Source organism: Phlebotomus papatasi, chromosome 1 (genome assembly GCF_024763615.1).
Source record: "Phlebotomus papatasi isolate M1 chromosome 1, Ppap_2.1, whole genome shotgun sequence".
Classification (NCBI taxonomy): domain Eukaryota; kingdom Metazoa; phylum Arthropoda; class Insecta; order Diptera; family Psychodidae; genus Phlebotomus; species Phlebotomus papatasi.
The window spans coordinates 55,712,731-55,731,662 of NC_077222.1; the positions used below are offsets into that span (position 1 = coordinate 55,712,731).

The 18,932-nt window shown below is 31.6% G+C and overlaps 1 protein-coding gene across 8 annotated transcripts in view; it reads right to left on the minus strand.

The window, feature by feature from the left end:
• Window positions 1–18,932, minus strand: part of LOC129807545 (F-actin-monooxygenase Mical) — a 64,956-nt gene that overhangs the window by 42,157 nt on the left and 3,867 nt on the right. For all 8 annotated transcript variants that reach the window (XM_055856956.1, XM_055856947.1, XM_055856939.1 and 5 more), the window contains exons 2-5: window positions 11,924–12,331; window positions 4,926–5,163; window positions 4,637–4,824; window positions 831–1,982 (exon numbers count right to left, since the gene is read on the minus strand). In XM_055856956.1, the coding sequence (XP_055712931.1) occupies window positions 831–1,982; window positions 4,637–4,824; window positions 4,926–5,163; window positions 11,924–12,250 (1,905 nt within the window). In that variant the 5' untranslated portion in view covers window positions 12,251–12,331. The remainder of the gene's footprint in view (window positions 1–830; window positions 1,983–4,636; window positions 4,825–4,925; window positions 5,164–11,923; window positions 12,332–18,932) is intronic.

Here is an 18,932-nt window from a genome sequence, read left to right on the forward strand (position 1 = left end):
CTAATATTTTTTTGAATATTTTGCGCAGTTAAGCAACGCATATTCCAAAATAATCACTAAATTAGATATAATGAATCATTTACAGGTAGACCTTACAAAAGCAATTAGATTGATCAATAAGTATTAATAAAATCAACAAATAAAAGTTTGTGGTTTTTCATATTGTTCGTAATATCATCACTTCACAAACACTCTTTTTGTTTTTTTTACGAACATTATGAACACAATATTTTTTTTGATCGTAACTGTTCGTAAACACTCAAAAGAATGTTCGTAAAATTTTGTCATTTGTTCGTATAGTTTTGTCAGACACACAAAAATATACGAACAAGTGTTTGTAAAGGAACAAAAAATGCTCGTAAAGTGCTCAAGTAACGAACAATATTTGTGAAAAAAAGTATAAACTTTTACAAATTTTTTGTAGGTTATACAATTTGCGACCATTTAGTAAGTTCCCAGTAGAATTTCACAAACATTTACGAACAATTTTACAAAATATTTTTTTCTGTGTATAATCTAAACAAGTTTGTAAAATTTTGTCACAAACATTGTTCGCAAAATGGACAATTAATGAGCATTTTCAATCATTTACAAACATTTGTTTGCAAATGTTCATAACACACAGAAGATTGTTCTTAAGTTTTGTTCAAACTTTCAAGGATGAAGAAAGAAATTTATTTTTTAAAAATCTCTAAATTTTTGCCAGTTGCATTGCAAAAGTGCGATACATTGTGCAATTTGTCGTAATGAATATCAGCATTAAGTTTTTTCCCCAGAATTTTGCGCTTATTTCTGACTAAAAAATCAATATTTAATATTTTTTCACTTACCAATTTCGGATGTTTAACATGGGGAATTTCTCCGCGAAACAGCTCACAAATTTGTTCCAGATAATTGAGCCATGTCTTTGACTCAATCTGATCAATATTGACAGAATCACTGGGTTGCATGACACGAGGTATTCCCAAATCATTCTCCAAAATATCGAAGGCCTTTGCATTGCACTGTTCAGCCGGAATGTCACCCAGTGAGGCAAAATCAACCAAATCTGGACGATATCGATGGATTAGAGCACATAGGACTTTTCCATGAGTGAAACACTGCGCAACATCCGTTAAATTATTGGAAAATTCATATGCTTTTAACTGAGACTTTATCCAGCGCAGCAATACCATTCCCAATGGAGTAGTATCACCAGTTCTTCTCTTTCTCCGAACTGGAGCATCTGGTACAGTTGAAATGGCATTTGTATCCATGAAAGTCTGCTGATAGATAGCCGTATCATCAGCATCCAGGAGCATTTCAACTTGCTGCACTTGAACCAGGGTTTTATTTAAATTTGGATACCTTGTAGATGGATCCAATGTATAGGCCATAATGTCTCTATTTAAGTTCTCAGGAGTTGTCTGACCCAGTAACCTGTAGAGACTTTCTCTCTGGGCCAAAACAGCCAGACAACTATTTCGTGGATTTGCAAATAATTTTATAGCATAGGCTGCATCCATACTAGATAGAAAGCCACGTGCACAGCCCGATCCTGTAGGCCAAAATGGCTCAAGAAGACTATCACCCACAAGACACTGCAACAGCCGATAGTTCTTTCGCACCGAAATCCGACTAGAATTCTCAGCTTGGAACATTGATGTGAAATCAAACATAGCCACATCGGGCTTTCCATAGTGATTCACAGCAAATTCCAAATTAGGCATTTGGTACTTTGTCGAAAATTCAGCTGCTTCCCTTGCATAATCTAGCAACTTATCTGTGTTAACATTTGACGGGGATAGAAGTTCAGCTGGATCAGCTGAATCCTGAATTATAACACCCTTGTCAATGAGACTCATTTTCTTGGCCGTCATTACAAAATAGTGCGTTTCATCTTTATAGTAAACAATATTTTCCAAATCAATACCAGTTCGATAGTACAATTCCTTAAAGAAGGATTGATTGAATATAAAGGCCACACCACTGATTTCTTCAACCTGAAAATCACACAAATAAACCCTCAAATAAAAGAAGTCCATTTTGATTTTCAAGACTTCTTTGTTTTATTTTAAATTTTTATCTTGCAGATAGATAGAAATTCACCTACTTAAATATTTTTAGGTCACGCCCCTTTTAGGATTATATTATATGTATATTATTTTCTTATGTTTTATGACCAGCAGACAATAACTTTTGTTTGTAAACAAGTTTTCAATATTTTCCATGAGAATGAGCGAGATGTCTAGATATAGATCCCACTCACTCTCATTGAAATCTCAAAAACATGTTTAATAAACAAAAGTTATTGTGCGTTGGGCATTAGAAGGAAGAGATTTACGAATATATCCCAAAAAAATCAGTCCCATTATTTCGATCAACGCAACGGAAGTATAGCGAATAAAAGGACAAACATTTCATAGAAAAAAAATGTAAAATTGTTCGTAAAAGTTTGTGAATTCCTCGTAGAAAATAACACAAACAAATAAGTTTGTAAATGTTTGTACTTTTTTTCACAAACATTGTTCGTAACATGATCACTTGACGAGCATATCTTTTTCTCTAACAAATATTGGTTCGTACATTTTTGTTTGTCTGACAAAACTTTACGAACAAATGACAAAATTTCACAAACATTTTTTTCTGTATGTTTACGAACATTTATGAACAAATGTTTGTAAAAGAAAAAAAATTTTTCAAGTGATCATGTTACGAACAATGTTTGTGAAAAAAGTACAAATTTCTACAAACTTTGTAGTGGATTATACGATTTACGAACATTTCGTATTCACAAACATTTACGAACAATTTTACGAAACATTTTTTTCTGTGTGGAAGTAACGCAAATAAGAGCGACAGAAATTAAACCTCGTACCATTGAAAGCTATGCCTATTCATTAATAAAATATTGTTTCCGGCCCAAACTACAATTTTTATCCATCGTACACAGAAAAAAATATTTTGTAGAATTGTTCGTAAATGTTTGTGAAATCCTATGGAGGAGTTACGAAATGCTCGTGAATCATATAACCCACAAACAAGTTCGTAAAATTTTGTACTTTTTTCACATACATTGTTCGTAAAACGATCATTTGACGAACATTTTTTGTACTTTTACAAACATTTGTTCGTAAATGTTCGTAAACACACGAAAAAATGTTCGTAAAATTTTGTCATTTGTTCGTATTTGTTCGTAAATCTTTGCCAGACAAAATAAAATTTACGAACAAATACGAACAAATGACAAAATTTTACGAAAATTTTTTTTGTGTTGTTGCAAAAAAATGTTTTGTCAAATTAACAAGACAAGTTTGTAAAAAGGATGTTCTTCCATACAGAATATGGAAAAGTTTTGTCAAATCAGCGGCCAACTGGATCTTGTTAAAAGTTTGTCAAAAAGGTGTTTTTCCAAATGAAATGCAAGAAAAAGTTTTGTTAAATTGGTAAATAACATCCTTTTGACAAAATTTCAACAAAATCCATTTGTTTGTTTAACAAGACATTTTTTTTTCAGAGTACAAAAAATGTTCGTCGAATGATCATTTTACGAACAATGTTTGTGAAAAAAATACAAAATTTTATGAACTTGTTTGTGGGTTAGGATAGGATAGGATAGGATTTCACAAACATTTACGAACAATTTTAGAAAATATTTTTTTCTGTGTACTAAAGGATTTAGTTTAATTAAAGAAAATCGGTTGATGAATCAGTTCAAAACCTGTCTTAAAATAGCATCAAAGTAAATACAATTTGATAAATTTCACTAAAAGTTAAATGATCGGTTCATCATTGGAAGTAACATTCTTAATTTTGAATTTTAGGACCTTAAAATTAATCCAAACTTGATAAAATCTTAGTAGAAAGTACACATTTTAGAGGAGATTGCGCGTTTGATTACCTTGAAAAACACCTTGAAAAATATTAATGCAAGTAAGTAACAAAATCGGAAAATTTGTTTTCATTTTATTTTTTTGAAGAAAGTGTTGAATAAAAACGTATGAAATATACCAATGTATTGCATAGCGGTTCAGCAAAAACCTGAAAGCAATATTTTTAACCGTTAGGTCTCCATCCTGAAAACAAATCTAAAGGAAAACGGCCAAACATTAAGACTTTATTTACTTTTAAAGAAAAAAATAATTGAATTGTAAAATTCTACGAAATTATGATTGTTATGAGGAAAAAGGGGCGTGGCCTAATTTTCTGAGGGTGTACTTTTTTTATAATTCCTCAGATTTAAACGTCGAGGGATTATTTGCCGCCCAAAAATGCAAAAGTGTATTATAATTATAAATATTCTTAATACAAAAATCTCAACTTTAGTCAGTAATACTTCCTAAAATAGGCGTGACTTAAAATTATTCAGAGAAGTGAAGATGAAATTCTACCTTTTTGCAAAATAACGGAGATATATAAAAAACTATAAGGAAAGTAATGCCCTAGATTCACTTACGACTTAAGCCAAGAGACGACTTAACGGAATTGTAACACTAACTAATCCGTTTCTCGGCTAAAATTGAGAGATGGATTAGCCAGAAACTGTGGGAAATGTAATCTGATCATTATTCTGATAATTACATTAATCCGTCTCTAGATTTAAGTCGTAAGTGTGTCTAGGGCATAAAAACTCATCATTTAACAATTTTCTTCTTACCTTAGCTTCTGCTTCTGTTCGCTTATTGATGAAATTTGCCGTAATAGCAATTGCTAATTTACCACGAAACTCCTTCCGCACAAAACCCTCTAGTGTATTTCGTTTGCCATCAGCACCAATAAGTGCATCAAATTCATAATGTGAGACAGCATGATCCTCTGGACTTACTTGGGCGCGCCAACCACAGCCTTTAAGGGTATAATACACAAAACATTCCATTCTAATTATCTGATTGTGACAACATCAACAACGAGAGAGAAAAAAAAACCCTCCCACAGCCCTATCATACCATCTTTTGGCTCGATTAGATTGACAAAAGACACTCCTTCGTGCACTTCAACGCCCAGCAGAAGAGCAACTTTGAGTAGAATACACTGCAGTTGCCTGATGGAGATGTGATCAATGGATCCAGCACAGAATTTTCCGTAGAACTTTTTAGCGCCCAAATTTCTCAAGTCCGTTATGACAAAAGGCCACAAATGAAGCACATTGTTGCGCGATATTCTGTCGCGTTTCTCCACAACCACCTACCGAGGGCAAAGAAGAAGAAAAAAAAACAAATTCAAGGCATTATAGCCATCACAGAGTCAATTAGACCGAAGAAAAGTGCTATTCATTTGCCAGTAGATAAATTGTCACAGTATAATACAAATAAAATCAATTAAAAAGCAATCTTCAAGTATACTTATATAGGATTGTTCTTGATTGAAAAATGATATCCGAAACATGAGATTTTTATCGGATTAATATAATAATTTCTAGAGTTAATTGATAGTAAAGCTACTAGAGAATCTCATCTGGAAAGTATTAAACCCTCAATCAATTTTTTAGGTCAATAATCAATCTATTAAAAAAAAAGATTTGTATTAAAGAAATTTTGCAATTATTAGATTAAAAAGGTAGGGTGGCGGCATTTCTTGTGGCATTTGTCTTTACTTATGGCCTCCTTGCAGAAAACACTACAATGTCACAAAATGATTTTGAAAGATCCCAAATTTAAAAATATTTTATGTTTTATGATTTTTACATTTTACATTTTTTTTTAGTTTTTGGAATCATTTTCTGACAAAAATTGCAATAAAGCCATAAGTAAAAACAGGCCACAAGTAATGCCACCACTCTAATTGTAAAATTATCCAACTCTGTAATACGAACATACGAAACTCATAAATTTTTCAAAATATTTCCGTGAATTTATCGTAAGATTTCATCAATTTCTCAAAGCGTAAAGAAAATGATTTTTACATGCTTTTAAATGCTTTTTCTCATCGTAAACCATTATCTAAATGCAAACAAATATTCAAAAATATTTTAGTATATTGTCGCGTTGTCTGAGGCTAAACTTTGAAAGTATTCATAGCTGTAAAATATTTCAAAATTACACTTTTTCTCGGATCTTATAAAGTAAAATGCAAACAAATCATAATTTTTATGAAAATTTGAAGAAAAGATCGAACATTAGAAAATTCATTGTTGCTTGGACCACGGAAATTTTATGATTTGATTCTATAACTTCTCTTTAATTTTTCGTATAGAAACTTCAATAAATGCTAAATTCATATTAAAATATTTGAATTCTTTTATTTAGATTTTATTTAAATTTTTATATTTAATTACTGCTAAGTAATAGAGATATTTACATGAACAGCGCATGTTTTAAAAAAAATTAAGAGGAATATAAATGGCTAAAAACAAATGAGTAGAAAGTTATTGACCGATTAAAACGAATCATATTCTATTCAGAATTAAATTGTATCCTACTTGAACAAAAAGAATTGTTATAAACCTATTTTTCTATCTTTCACAGAATTCATTTCATTCATTCTAAATTTAATTCTAAAAAAATCATGGTTTTCAAAAAACCCTGAAAAAAGTTACGATTTCACGATGATTTGAAGCCAAAATTGTGAGATTGGACAAGTTCAACATCAAGTTTATTGATAAAAAGAGGGTGGCAAAAAGGTGCACAAATTTTTTTTACAACTTTGTGTCACATACAAGAAATTTTCCTCCTTGTCCAAAGATACCTGGATTTTTTCTACCATGAGGCTATATTCTAGAGATGTGTTATTATCTTAGATAAAAGTCTCATTCAAATATCTCAACTAATTTGGAAAATATTCAAGAAAAACTTGAAAAAGTGGCACAAAGTTGTATGATTTGAGGAAAATTGGTCGGTTCTTTGTATTCCAAAAAAAAAAAAAAAACACGAAAAAACAGCTCATTTTAGCCTTCCCTTCCAATTAGGGAAACTCCCTTAAATTCGGTCAGTATAAAATTAAATACAATTAATAAAAAAATTACTTAGTCAGTCGAATATTGAATTTTTTGGCTCCGGCACATCTTTTAGATCGGGAAAATTTCATGAAGTCGAAATTCGAATCCCTTTCCTTCTCACATGCTTTCCACACATCTATCTCATTCTTTTCCACTCTTCTTCTTCTTCTTCTTCTTTAAAACATCATAATAAATTCAATTTAGTTCAATCGAATTTGGAGTGCGAAAGAGTGAGATATACAAATGAAAAAAAAGAGAAAGAAAGGGATGTGAATTTTGATCTTATGAAATTTCCCTGATCTAAAAGATGTACCAGAGCCATTAACACTAAATTCGTGGTGATGTTTAAAAGAAGTATACGAAAGAGTGAAACATACATAGGGTAGAGTCAGTACTTTTTCGCCACCTACAAATAAAATCACTTTTTCAGGGAATTATGAGCTCATGGAACTACGAAATGACTATTATTTTGTAACCTCTAGTCCAACGGATCAGAAAACCATAACTGGTGCTCCACCGACTAGATTATTTGCAAGTTAATTGAAGAAATTGTCGACAAGGTGAACAGTCACCAAAAAAATATGGAGTTCTTAATAAACTTGTCAACGCTCAGACAAACTGTCTTGCAATATTTTATGTTTTTGCAGTACCGTCGTTGCGGGTGACTTTGCACGTTTTTTCGCTATTTTTCAACTTTGCTCTCTAAAAGTGGATAGTTAAAGTGAAGGGAGGGGGGTTTTTGAGTAAAATTATTTGTATTCAGTTGTTAATGAATGGATTTTATGCCACTAGCATTAATTTCATAAAATTTTACTATGTTTAAAAAAATCATGAAAAAAGGCTTGCACTGGGGATAAGGTGCGGGTGACTTTGCACTTTTTAATAAATACTAAAAAATCAACAATTTCTGATAATAAACGACAATGAATATCTTCACATCTAAGGGTAATATGCACGAGATCTACAAGATGACATGATCGCCATCTTGATTTGACGTTTCTGTCCGCCATTTTGAATAACTGTCAAAATCTAAAACAGGTTCGATTGGGTTGAAATTTTAGTATGTTGTAGCTGATATCAAGACCTTTTCAGAACGTATCTATGTTCCGGTCTACGTCAAGTATTTACCTTGATACAGAGGCTCAAAGTTTAAAAATTTGAAATATTCATATTTTGGCGATCTTTATTTTCTAATCCTGAATTTTAAAATCTAAATGAAATGCCTCAGTAACCATTAAAAATGGTTGAGGCTTTATTTTATATATTTATTTACTCTTACATAATTAAAAAAAATAAATGAAAAGTGTATTTATTAATTTTTTTATTTTTTCATTTTTGCAAAAACAGTTTTTCAGATCTTCAAATAATATGCTGTTATAAAGAAAAATATTACTTTTCTTTTTGTTTGTTATTTAGATCTCATCGCCTAAAGATAGTACTGCCTTTTTTGTAATGATTTCGATAAAAGAAGCTCTCCGTAGTTCTGTATTCATGAAAATGTCAAAATTTTGAACTTGGAGCTCCTGTATCCAGGCAATCGCTTGACCTAGGTCGGATGTTATATATGTTTTGAAAAGGTTTTGACATCAGCTAGAACATACTAAAATTTCAGCTCAATCGGACCAGTTTTAAGTTTTGACAGTTATTCAAAATGGCGGACAGAAACGTCAAACCAAGATGGCGACCACACCATATTGTAGATCTCGGTCACTTTATCTTAAATTATCAAAAAATTGGATAATTTGTAGCCAAATACTTTTATAATAAAGCTTTAGAAAGACCATTACATGCAATTTTATAACATAAATCATGCGTTCTTAGAAAGATAATAGGGAAAAAAAATATTTTAATAAAAATAATCAACAAAATCGAAGTGGATTATTCTAGCCAGATAAATTTAGAATAGATTTGGGCAATTTACTACTCTGAAATCGATTTTAAAATTGCACCTTCAGATAACTTTTTCACGGAGCCGTTTTTTGACAAAATACCTATATTAGTATTTCATTGACTATTACTGAAACCACAAGAATCCTTTTGAGGATCATTGTACCTTACTTGGTACTTAACATATCCCTATATACTTTGACATGGTAGACCGGATCGGCGAAGACTATCAATAAGAGCTAGAATTGTTCAAAGTCTCACGAACAGCAGAGTGCAAAGTCACCCCCCGAGTGCAAAGTCACCCGCAACGACGGTACAGTATTTGATATTTTTTCACTGAAAGTCACTTTGTTATTAACTAAGCTTTGTTCTAATATAATTTTTTAATAATGTTTTCCAAAAAGTAAAGAAATACGGATGTGGTGAAATAGGGCTTACTTTTTTCGGTTGTGTAAATACTTTTCGCCACTCATTTTTCCAAGCATTTTACAAGTGACGCACCTTGCGAAATTTAGTTCAAACAGACGTAATTGTCAATTGATTTTTGTCGCAAACAAAAAATGTGCAAAAAATCATTCGAAATACTCTAATAATTGTCTAATATAGGTGTTAAATAAGAAAAGTACTGTGCCGTGTACTCTTGGGGGTTTTCGAAAGCTGCTGTTTCTTAAAAATCAATTAAAAACAAGTGGCGAAAAAGTGCTTACACGGTGGCGAAAAAGTGTTTACAAAGTGGCGAAAAGTACTGAAACATGCATTGTCGCAGGAAATGTATTTTTTCAACTAGATGCCTAAAAATTCCCGGAAAGTCTCCTGGTTCATTAGAGAGACAATGCTTCAAAGCACTTGTATAGAAAATTTCTTTTTATTTCGACAAAAATTGTAAGAATTACAAGGGTACAAAACCTTAAGGTGGCGAAAAGGGCTTACTCTACCCTATACAAAACGTTTGAAAAAGAAAGGCATGTAAATTTTAGTTTAATGAAACTTTCTTTGTACTGGAGACATTACCATGAAGATAATTGCAGATAAAATGAAAAGCATCTTATTTTCCTTTCGTAAAAACTCATCCTAAAAATTCACCGCTTTTAAAGTTCTCAATTAAAAAGTATATGGCACTTGCACATCTTTTCAATTTAGTTAAATTTGATTGATTGCAATTTTTAAACTCTTATTCCTCTTACTCTTACAAACTGAAATAAGATATATACCTATGTCTTTTTCTATCACACGAAATTGAAATCTTAATAAAAATTCTTTTTGTCAAACGAAATTATAAATTATTGAAATTAAATTTTGAAATTAAAATTGAAATTTCAAACTAAATTTCAAATTAAATTTTGTTTGACAGAAAGAGACAAATATATCTGATTGATCGAACTTTACTAAAATGAAAAGGTGCATCACCGTCAATACTAATCAAATTTGATTTTCTGCTGCAATTTTACTTTTTTATGACTCATTTAAACAGTTCCTAAATAAATTAAACTGAAAGAGCTTTTATTAAAAATTATTTAACTCTTTTATAGCATAATACTTTTTTTTTTATTTTAAATGTGACATATTTGCTGTTAACAATCACATTCTGTAAGAAGTTTCAAAGATTGATCTAAATTCAATTGCCATTTCAATAAATTCTTTGAACTACACCGAGCACATCTCTTAACTCTTTCGCCTCTGTTAGGACTTTGAGTATCCAAAGGAAAATATGAGTATTCTGGAAAAAAAAACATTTTTTTGGACTGTTTAGAATCGATAAAAATTCGATTCTTGTGAATTATTACAAATTATAAGGATGTCAAAATCTAAGATGTTTTTTGTAGGACCTCGAATAATTTCTGAGCTAAGATATTTTTGAATAAAAGTCGTGAAATTAGCTTGCTGCATGTGTTGTAGTCCCAAAAAAATTAAAACAAATTTTCTAAAAATTTCAATATGAAACAGATAGGGGAAAGTGATCTCCCTTCGAACCTTCATGCCTTCGAATAATGTGATTTTTTTTTGTTTTTCGTAAGAGATTTACACTAAATTATCATGGAATTAGCAACAATTGATGATAAGCCAACTAATATTTAATAGAAATGTGTAAGTCTCTTAGAAAAACTAAAAGAAAATTCACATTATTCAAAGGCATGAATGTTCGAAGGGAGAGTACTTTCCCCTAATAAAAAAGAATTTTAATTTCTAAATATCGTCTCATTAATTGTTTTGAATACGTACAGAGCATCTTTATTTACGTAAATTGGTCAAAATTTGTCGATATCAACCATTAAACGCACCTTACTGCGCCATTTGTGACAATAAGGTGTATTTGGAATGTATCACAATTTTGTTATAAGCAATTAGATTATTTCCCCATTGCGACGCAATTGAGAAAAATATTTTTAAAAATAGAGAAACAAATATCAAAAAGTCTAAAAATTATAAGTTTATTGTGATTCAGCGAGGGTTATATCTTTAATAAAAAAATATTGAAGAGATCATTCTGACAAAAATGAAAATAGCCTAAATACAATAGCCTCAAGAAAAAGTTGTAAAAGTGAAAGGTATATTGAGTTCAATATCACGGAAAATTTATTTATACATCTTTCTATGCATGGGTCAAGTGAAACAAAAACCTGCAAATGGTCATAACTTCAGGTTTTTATTTAACGTCACATGCACCAAAACACGCCTAACAGACTAAAATACAGTTCGACAGTCAGAATTTATGATATATTTTACGGTAATTCACTCTAATTGGCCTCTTAAAGCAAAATTCTTTGCACAAAATGTCTTATTTTATATCTTCAAGAAACTTTTATCATTTGATATTAAAGTGTTTTATCACATAAAAAAAAAACTTTTTAAAGTTCAAGAGAGTATTGCGAAACTAACAAGAGGAAGAGATAAATATCAAATTTCTGTACACATTGCAAACTACTTGCTGCGTTACATATTGAAAGAAGAATACTATTGATATATTTTTAGAGAGATCCAATTATCACACAATTTACTGTGATTTTTTGCCAAGTTATGCAATTGGCAGACTTAGCAAATTCTTCTAACACGTCAATGAGACGCATAAGAAAATGAAAGCGAGGCGCCTAACGAGAACTTTATAAAAAAAAAATTCAAACTCACCACTTTGGCTCCCAACAATTGGGCCTCAATTGCCGTCCGGAGACCACAGGGACCCGCCCCAATCACCAGTACCCTAATTCCACTGCATGCTGTACCTTTGTTGTAAACCCGATGTGCAGCACGAGCATCAAATTTCTTCCATAGAGCCTGTGCCTTCCAATTGCGTATCTTAGCCTTGAGTTTGGGGTAAAAGTCATTGAGAGGTCCGGGTCTCAGTCCAACAGCATCCAACATATTTCGATGGAGTCCCATAATTTGTCGCATCGTTGTAACACCGCAGAAATGATCAAACATTTCTGCGGCTAACTTTGCATTATCGTTATCCATGATGTCTTCGGTCTTGCACTCTTCCAATTGACTTTCAGTTTTCTGTTAAAACTATCATACAATTAACTCGTAAATAGATTCCTAATGGAAAGAAAAGAAAGAAAAATAACCATATAACATCATGTTAAAAATAGTGTTACTTGGACAAGAAAAAAAAATAGAAAGTCGTATTGACGAATTAATGTGCTTTTGAAAGGATTTTCATTAAAACTCGTATTATTGCCCACCAAAAAAAAAAAAAAACAAAAATGAAAAAAATATAAAGGGGATTAATATATCGAAACAGTGAGAGATATTCATTATTTTTACTTTCATGCATATATCAACTATAAAATAAAATCCATATTTCACTAATTTTTTTCTTCCATTTGCCTTTACTATAACATTTTTGCCCTCCCAACAAAACATCAACAATTTTTAAACACAAAGATATTTCTTCCGCAATTTTTGTCATATCTCTCAATTACAAAGCGGGGGATTTCACGGACATTATCATTTTTTTTTGTGGCGCAAAGGCGCATATATATCTACAATGAATGAGAATTATTCTTCTGCAAAACCATTACGTAATGAGATTTTATCATAAAATATTTTACAAGTTAATTGATTGAATCGAATTTTTGGCCTTCAAAAACTATAAATTATTTTTTTTTCGATAGATTTTCCTCAAAGCCACTACAGACAGAGATGAGTGTAATTTGCAGTTACAGACTTGTTTTGGAAAAAAAAACATTGAATTAAAATGAATTTCATGATTCACTTTTTGTGTGTAGGTGTACCGAAACACTCAGCAGAAAGGTGAAATTATTGTCATTATAGTGCAGTTTGATGTAACTCGACAAAAACAATTAATTACACATTAGAAATCATATAGATTTCATTGCAAAATCTAATTACATGTACACTATACTGAACATGTAAAGCTCCATAACAAATTGTTAAAATTTCTGGCCAAGCAGAAAATATACGCGGGAAAAGTTAGACAGATTTGGGATTATGACGTATTGTCGATTTTACCGCCACCACTGTTTATTTAACCAAGTTATGATATACTAAAAAGTTCATTTTTATAAGACTTTTCAACTGAGATAAAAAGGGGTGGCAAAGCGTCCCAGGCTTTGCGAAATGCTCGAACTCGTGACTTAGATGGTATACCGCAAAAGTACTTTCGCATCATTTACCATTTACCGATACACAACCGATTTAAACGGATTCATAAATCACTCAATAGATTCCACAAAATAGTTTGAAGAGTAATAAAAATTATATTTGAACAAAAATTACTTATCGGTAAATAACCGGTTCATTACCGGTACACAACCGATATAAACCGACATATAAATCACTCAAAATATTTCCCAAAATACACCTCAAGAGTAATTTAATTGAATTTCGTATAAACATTTTTTATCGGTTATGAACCGGTTCATTACCAATTCAAAACCGTTTGGAACCGGATCAGTTTTGTCGGAAATTCCAAGACATTTCCAACCGAGCAACGATAGAGTTCCCTGTTCGACTTGTGGCGGCCTCCCAAATGTTCAGAAAGTGGTAGCCATTAAAGTGAACTATTGCTTCAACCGCGTTCGCTTTTTCCCAGCCCGTAAGGATTTATATTGGACCGACCCTGTTCCGAACGCGTTTGCTGAACGGTGTTCAAACACGGAACTTTTGTTGCTAAGAACGAGCCAAAACATGACCCCATTTGCTTGATAAATGCGCTCTCTAGTGTCTTTTTAATTTTTGACTTTGAAAAACCGTTATTAGGAATAATTCAACGGTATATTCTCTAAAACATATCCAAAAATGAAAAAAATCGCACGACGTGTTTTCGAGCAATCCCAAAAAACATGGTTTTGGAGGGGAAGGAGAGGGGTAGGGGGAAAATGAGGGGCATGATAACGATTCTTGGGTCGACTTATGGTCCCGTGAAGGTCCCAAGTCTTTATCTCTAACCGTTTGACCTCTAGAGCTGATGACAGCCGGATGCACAGACGGACAGACGGACAAACAGCGTGAAATAAAAAAACTCGAATCTTCAGATTTCCCAAATTATACGAAAATAATTTGGGGGGTAAGAAGTCGAAATATATATAAATAACTCAATATCGAGGAATTATAATATACTGCTCTGTCCGTGAAGTTCGAGCAGTAAAAAAAAATACTACAAATTTGGTCAGTGGGAACGGTAGGAACATAGCTTTTGACCTGATCTTTTCCCTCCTTCACTACTTTTCTTCAAGAATGTATAAAAAGTAATTGTACAGAAAACAAATATTTTGTAAAATTGTTCGTAAATGTTAGTGAAATTCTATTGAAATTAAATTACGACTAAAAAGTTCGTAAATGTTTGTACTTTTTTTTATAAACATTGTTCGTAACATTATCATTTAACGAGCATTTTTTATTCTTTTATAAACATTTCGCTCCTTGGAAATTAGAAGGGGCCAACTCACTTTTTGGCGATTTTGAGGTTTTAATACACTCAGCCAGACAGAGAATTTATTAAAATTTCAGATAATACGAGTCAATAATTTTCGTTATTATAGAAAAGTTTTTCAAAATTCTACTCTTTGTGATTGCTTGCGCAGTTTTGTTTGAAGTCACGGGACACAAAATAGATTTATCGTTAAAATTTTTGTAAAACAAGGGACTAACTCAAGCAAGTTGATCCCGTGTCATTCTAATTTAATGAAAATTTGTGCATCATTTAGAATGACAAAGAGCTAACTCATAAAAAAACATATTTTGAAAGGTAAAAATATGTATGTTTCGGTGCTTATGATAATGCTCATACAAATAGAAAAGAATTAAATTGTTTTTATTAACATACTTAATTGAGATAATTATTTATACAAAGTTGAATCTTTCATGCTGTCTCCTGGAAAATAGCTCAGATTGAGTTGGCCCCTTGTAATTTCCAAGGAGGGATTTGTTCGTAAATATTCGTAAACACACATAAAATGTTCGTAAAATTTTGTCACTTGTTCGTAAAACTTTGTCAGACAAATAAAAATATACGAACAAATGTTTGTAAGAGAACAAAATATGTTTGTCTAATGCTTATGTTACGGGCAATGTTTGGAAAAAAAGGACATTACTTTTACGAACTTTTTAGTGGATTATACGATTTACGGGCATTTCGAAAGGAAAAAGAAGATTCAAGACAAAAATGTCCGTACAGTACATTTAAAATTGAATAACAAGACGGTCATAACATTAAAATTTATCGTTCCCTTTACAGGGGGTCCCGGGATTATGAATATCAGAACTATGCAGCAATGGGATTATGCAAACTAATCTATGCATCTTTGCCTACCACTAGGAGATAATTTGTGAAATCATTTTCGAAGTACCACTAAATGTATGCATTTTTTCAGGCTGTACATCTGAATTCAACTTCTTATAAACCGTTGGCGCTTAGTCCGAGGAATTGGCGCCAAATTTTTATATATTTTACGGAGTTTCTGTAACTTATTCGAAAGATATTTCTTGAAGGTATGCAAATTTCGGTCCTGAAAATATGCATAATCCCGGGACTAATATAGATACTTGCAACAGGCACATTCTTTTAAGAATATGACAATGAATGACTTAACAATGCGTAAAAAATCGGCATTCATTTTATCTAGCAGATATATTTAGGGCAGAATCACATTGGCAGTATGCTCACCGTATTTCGTTAATTTACGCATTTTCATTGCAATTCTTACGCAAATTCTCGATTACCGTATTACCTTATCTCATACTCGGTAGCACTAGGTGAAAATAATATAAGAAAGTTGATGAAATAAAACAAAAATGCGATAAACGGTGAGCAAAAAACTGTATGATAAATTTTTCTTAACCAACTTGCAATTTTGTTGCTATATCCTAAGAATTGATTTCGCAATATTTTTTGATGAATAAAATTATTTATCGCTCAATATTTATGCGTCCAAGATATCTTTATGCGTCAAGACCGGTTAACAAGGGTTTTCATCCAATACATTATTCATCTTAAAAGTTTCCAAAATCCTTAATAGAGGGAAATGAGGCAATTCGTATTTCTCTCGTATTTTTAAATAGAACTGAGTCTTATCATGTGATTATATAATAAATTATATCAGAAGGGGTTGAGTTTCATTTAACCATTTAAAAAGAAGAGATAAAAACCGTATTTCAAAGGTGCTCCACGTCCCCTAATTATATTTGAAGTAAGGATAAAAAAAATAATCGTAAGTTTATAAACTGTAGGAACCGATTTACACTTATTCGGAAATTGAACGACTATTAAATTAATCCCAATCGGTTAAGAAATACTTCATCAAAGGGGACCGTATCCTCAATATTACGTATCCGTTACTTAGGAAAATTCAATAGGTTCTATAGATTCTAACAATTTTGAAAATTTTCTAGAATCAAGAATTAACAAATTCTATACAAAAAGTTGACATCTTTTACTTATTACATTTTATTACTTACTTATTTACTTATATAATTTACTTATACTATTTACAAAATTAAACTTTTCTATTTCTGGGATACAGGCCCAGAGCTTTTTAATCGTATTAAATAAAAATATATACTACTCTCTTTCTCTTTGACTTCAAGCAGTAAAATAAAGCATGAGATGTAATTTGCAATACCAGCTTTCTTCGTCCAATATAATGTCGCAGTATTCTATAAGATTACTAATATAAGAATAACTTGGTGCACTACCAAATAAGTAAAGAATAGTTAGATGAAAATTCAATAAATATACAAACTCCTGTGTGCATAAGTACTCTTCTTGAAACTGTATTTCATACCTTTTTCTTCCATTTACTAAAACAGCTATTAACTATTTTTATCAAATTTATAGCAAAGTTCCTCTCAACATTATTGAAATGTTTTTCTTTAATACAAATCGGTTGAACTGCTTATCTACAATATATTCACTTTAATATTCAAATTTGGCAATTCATTGAAAAATTAAAGAGAAAGAGCAAAACTACTTTTTTTCTCTTATGAATGAAAATCTTTGTTTCGCTTTCAAAGTATCCACATATAATTCCACAATACAAGCTTTATATAATAAATTGGAAGTTTCTGAAGCTCCAAAAATTATTATTTGGAAGAGATCCAATTTTTTTTTTGCTCACAAAAATGGGAATTTTACTAAAACACTTCACTGCTATTTATAAACAAAATAATCCACACTTTTATAATCATTTTAGGAATAATAAACTAAATTTCCATGGTATGTTAATCAATTAAATTAAAGCACAAAGTCTTTGTAGATTTATTGAAAATATTTTTCCGCCCCTATTGTGTACAGTTAATATGTAATTGTGTTCCATTTAAAATTATTTAAATTAACTGATTTTATTAATCCCAGCAAATTCAGGCAATTTAAGTAAATAAACAAATTTTAAAAGCATCGTAACTAATCACTTTGTACAACTCAATAAATTTTATAAAACAAAACAAACCAAATTTAAAGCTTCTGCTCACAAATTGAAGCATTTTGGGACACTTTCCAAAGCGTTGTGATCTTTTTAGATTGCATTTGCAAACTGTTTTCTTTCTTTAAAAAAAAAACTCCACTAAACACTTTGAACTAGCAACAAACTGGGGGTCTTATAGGAGCTGTCTGCTATTTGTTTGTGAACTCCGCCAATACCGTATATGGACAAAACGCTTTGTTTTCCTTTTTCCGATTGAATCTCTGCGCGATAGCGTTTTGGTGTATAGATGGGAAAAGAGTGTTGGCTTATCTGTTTCGAGAACGTGATATCGGGGCCCCAGGTTGGAGGTATATACCAGTGCTCACAAGAAAGTTGCCAAACACCAAAAAGACGCTAGATGTTGTGTGTGGATGTTTGGAGGTGTCATAGAAGGTGTTTTGGGAGAGACTGCCGACTGCCGAGTGCAGATTGAGATGGAATTGGCTAAAATCTCGTGTGACTAGGAGAAAGTAAGTATGTGTTGGCAGTGAAAGGGAAAACTCAGCTGAACCCCCGGGCGATAGACTGTCGTAGATGGAAAAGCCATATCGGATATTGAGGGGCCTCTGTATACATACGCTGTATATGAAAATTACCATTTTTGCCCATACATTGTGTGATTCTATCATAATCACAGCTTATGCGATCGTTCACATCAGAAAAGTATCTTCGATTGACTATCTTTGATTATCTTGAAATTATTTTTTTTGCAGGGTGGGAATAGGGCCTACTTTAAAGAAAATATTCTAGTTCTTCTTGGAAGCAAAATTAAGAAAATAAAGTCGAGATCAAAAAAAAACTAAGCAGTTTAACATTCAGTTCCAGATTGAAAATGCCTTTTAATGTCCTGCAATGAGTCATGAGTCTCATGGGCCTCCCCTAACAAATAAAATTCAGTAAAATATTTCCGATCCCCTCTAGACACGCTTGACACAATAAATAGCTAAAATCAAATCGAGATACCCCATACTACTTCCTCCTTGCCGCCCAAATGAAAACTATATATTCCAGAGACCCAACCGAGAAAAGGATATCCATCTAAGAAAAGCTAGTAAACTTCAACTTGTATGTTAGACCTTTAAAAAAAGGTTTTAAAAGAACTTAATACCAGAATCCAAATTCACGAGCCAGATAACCACGTAACCAGATAAGTTTTTGACTGGTTACGGATTAATATATTTTATAAAAATAATTTTGCATCACTCCTTAAGGTA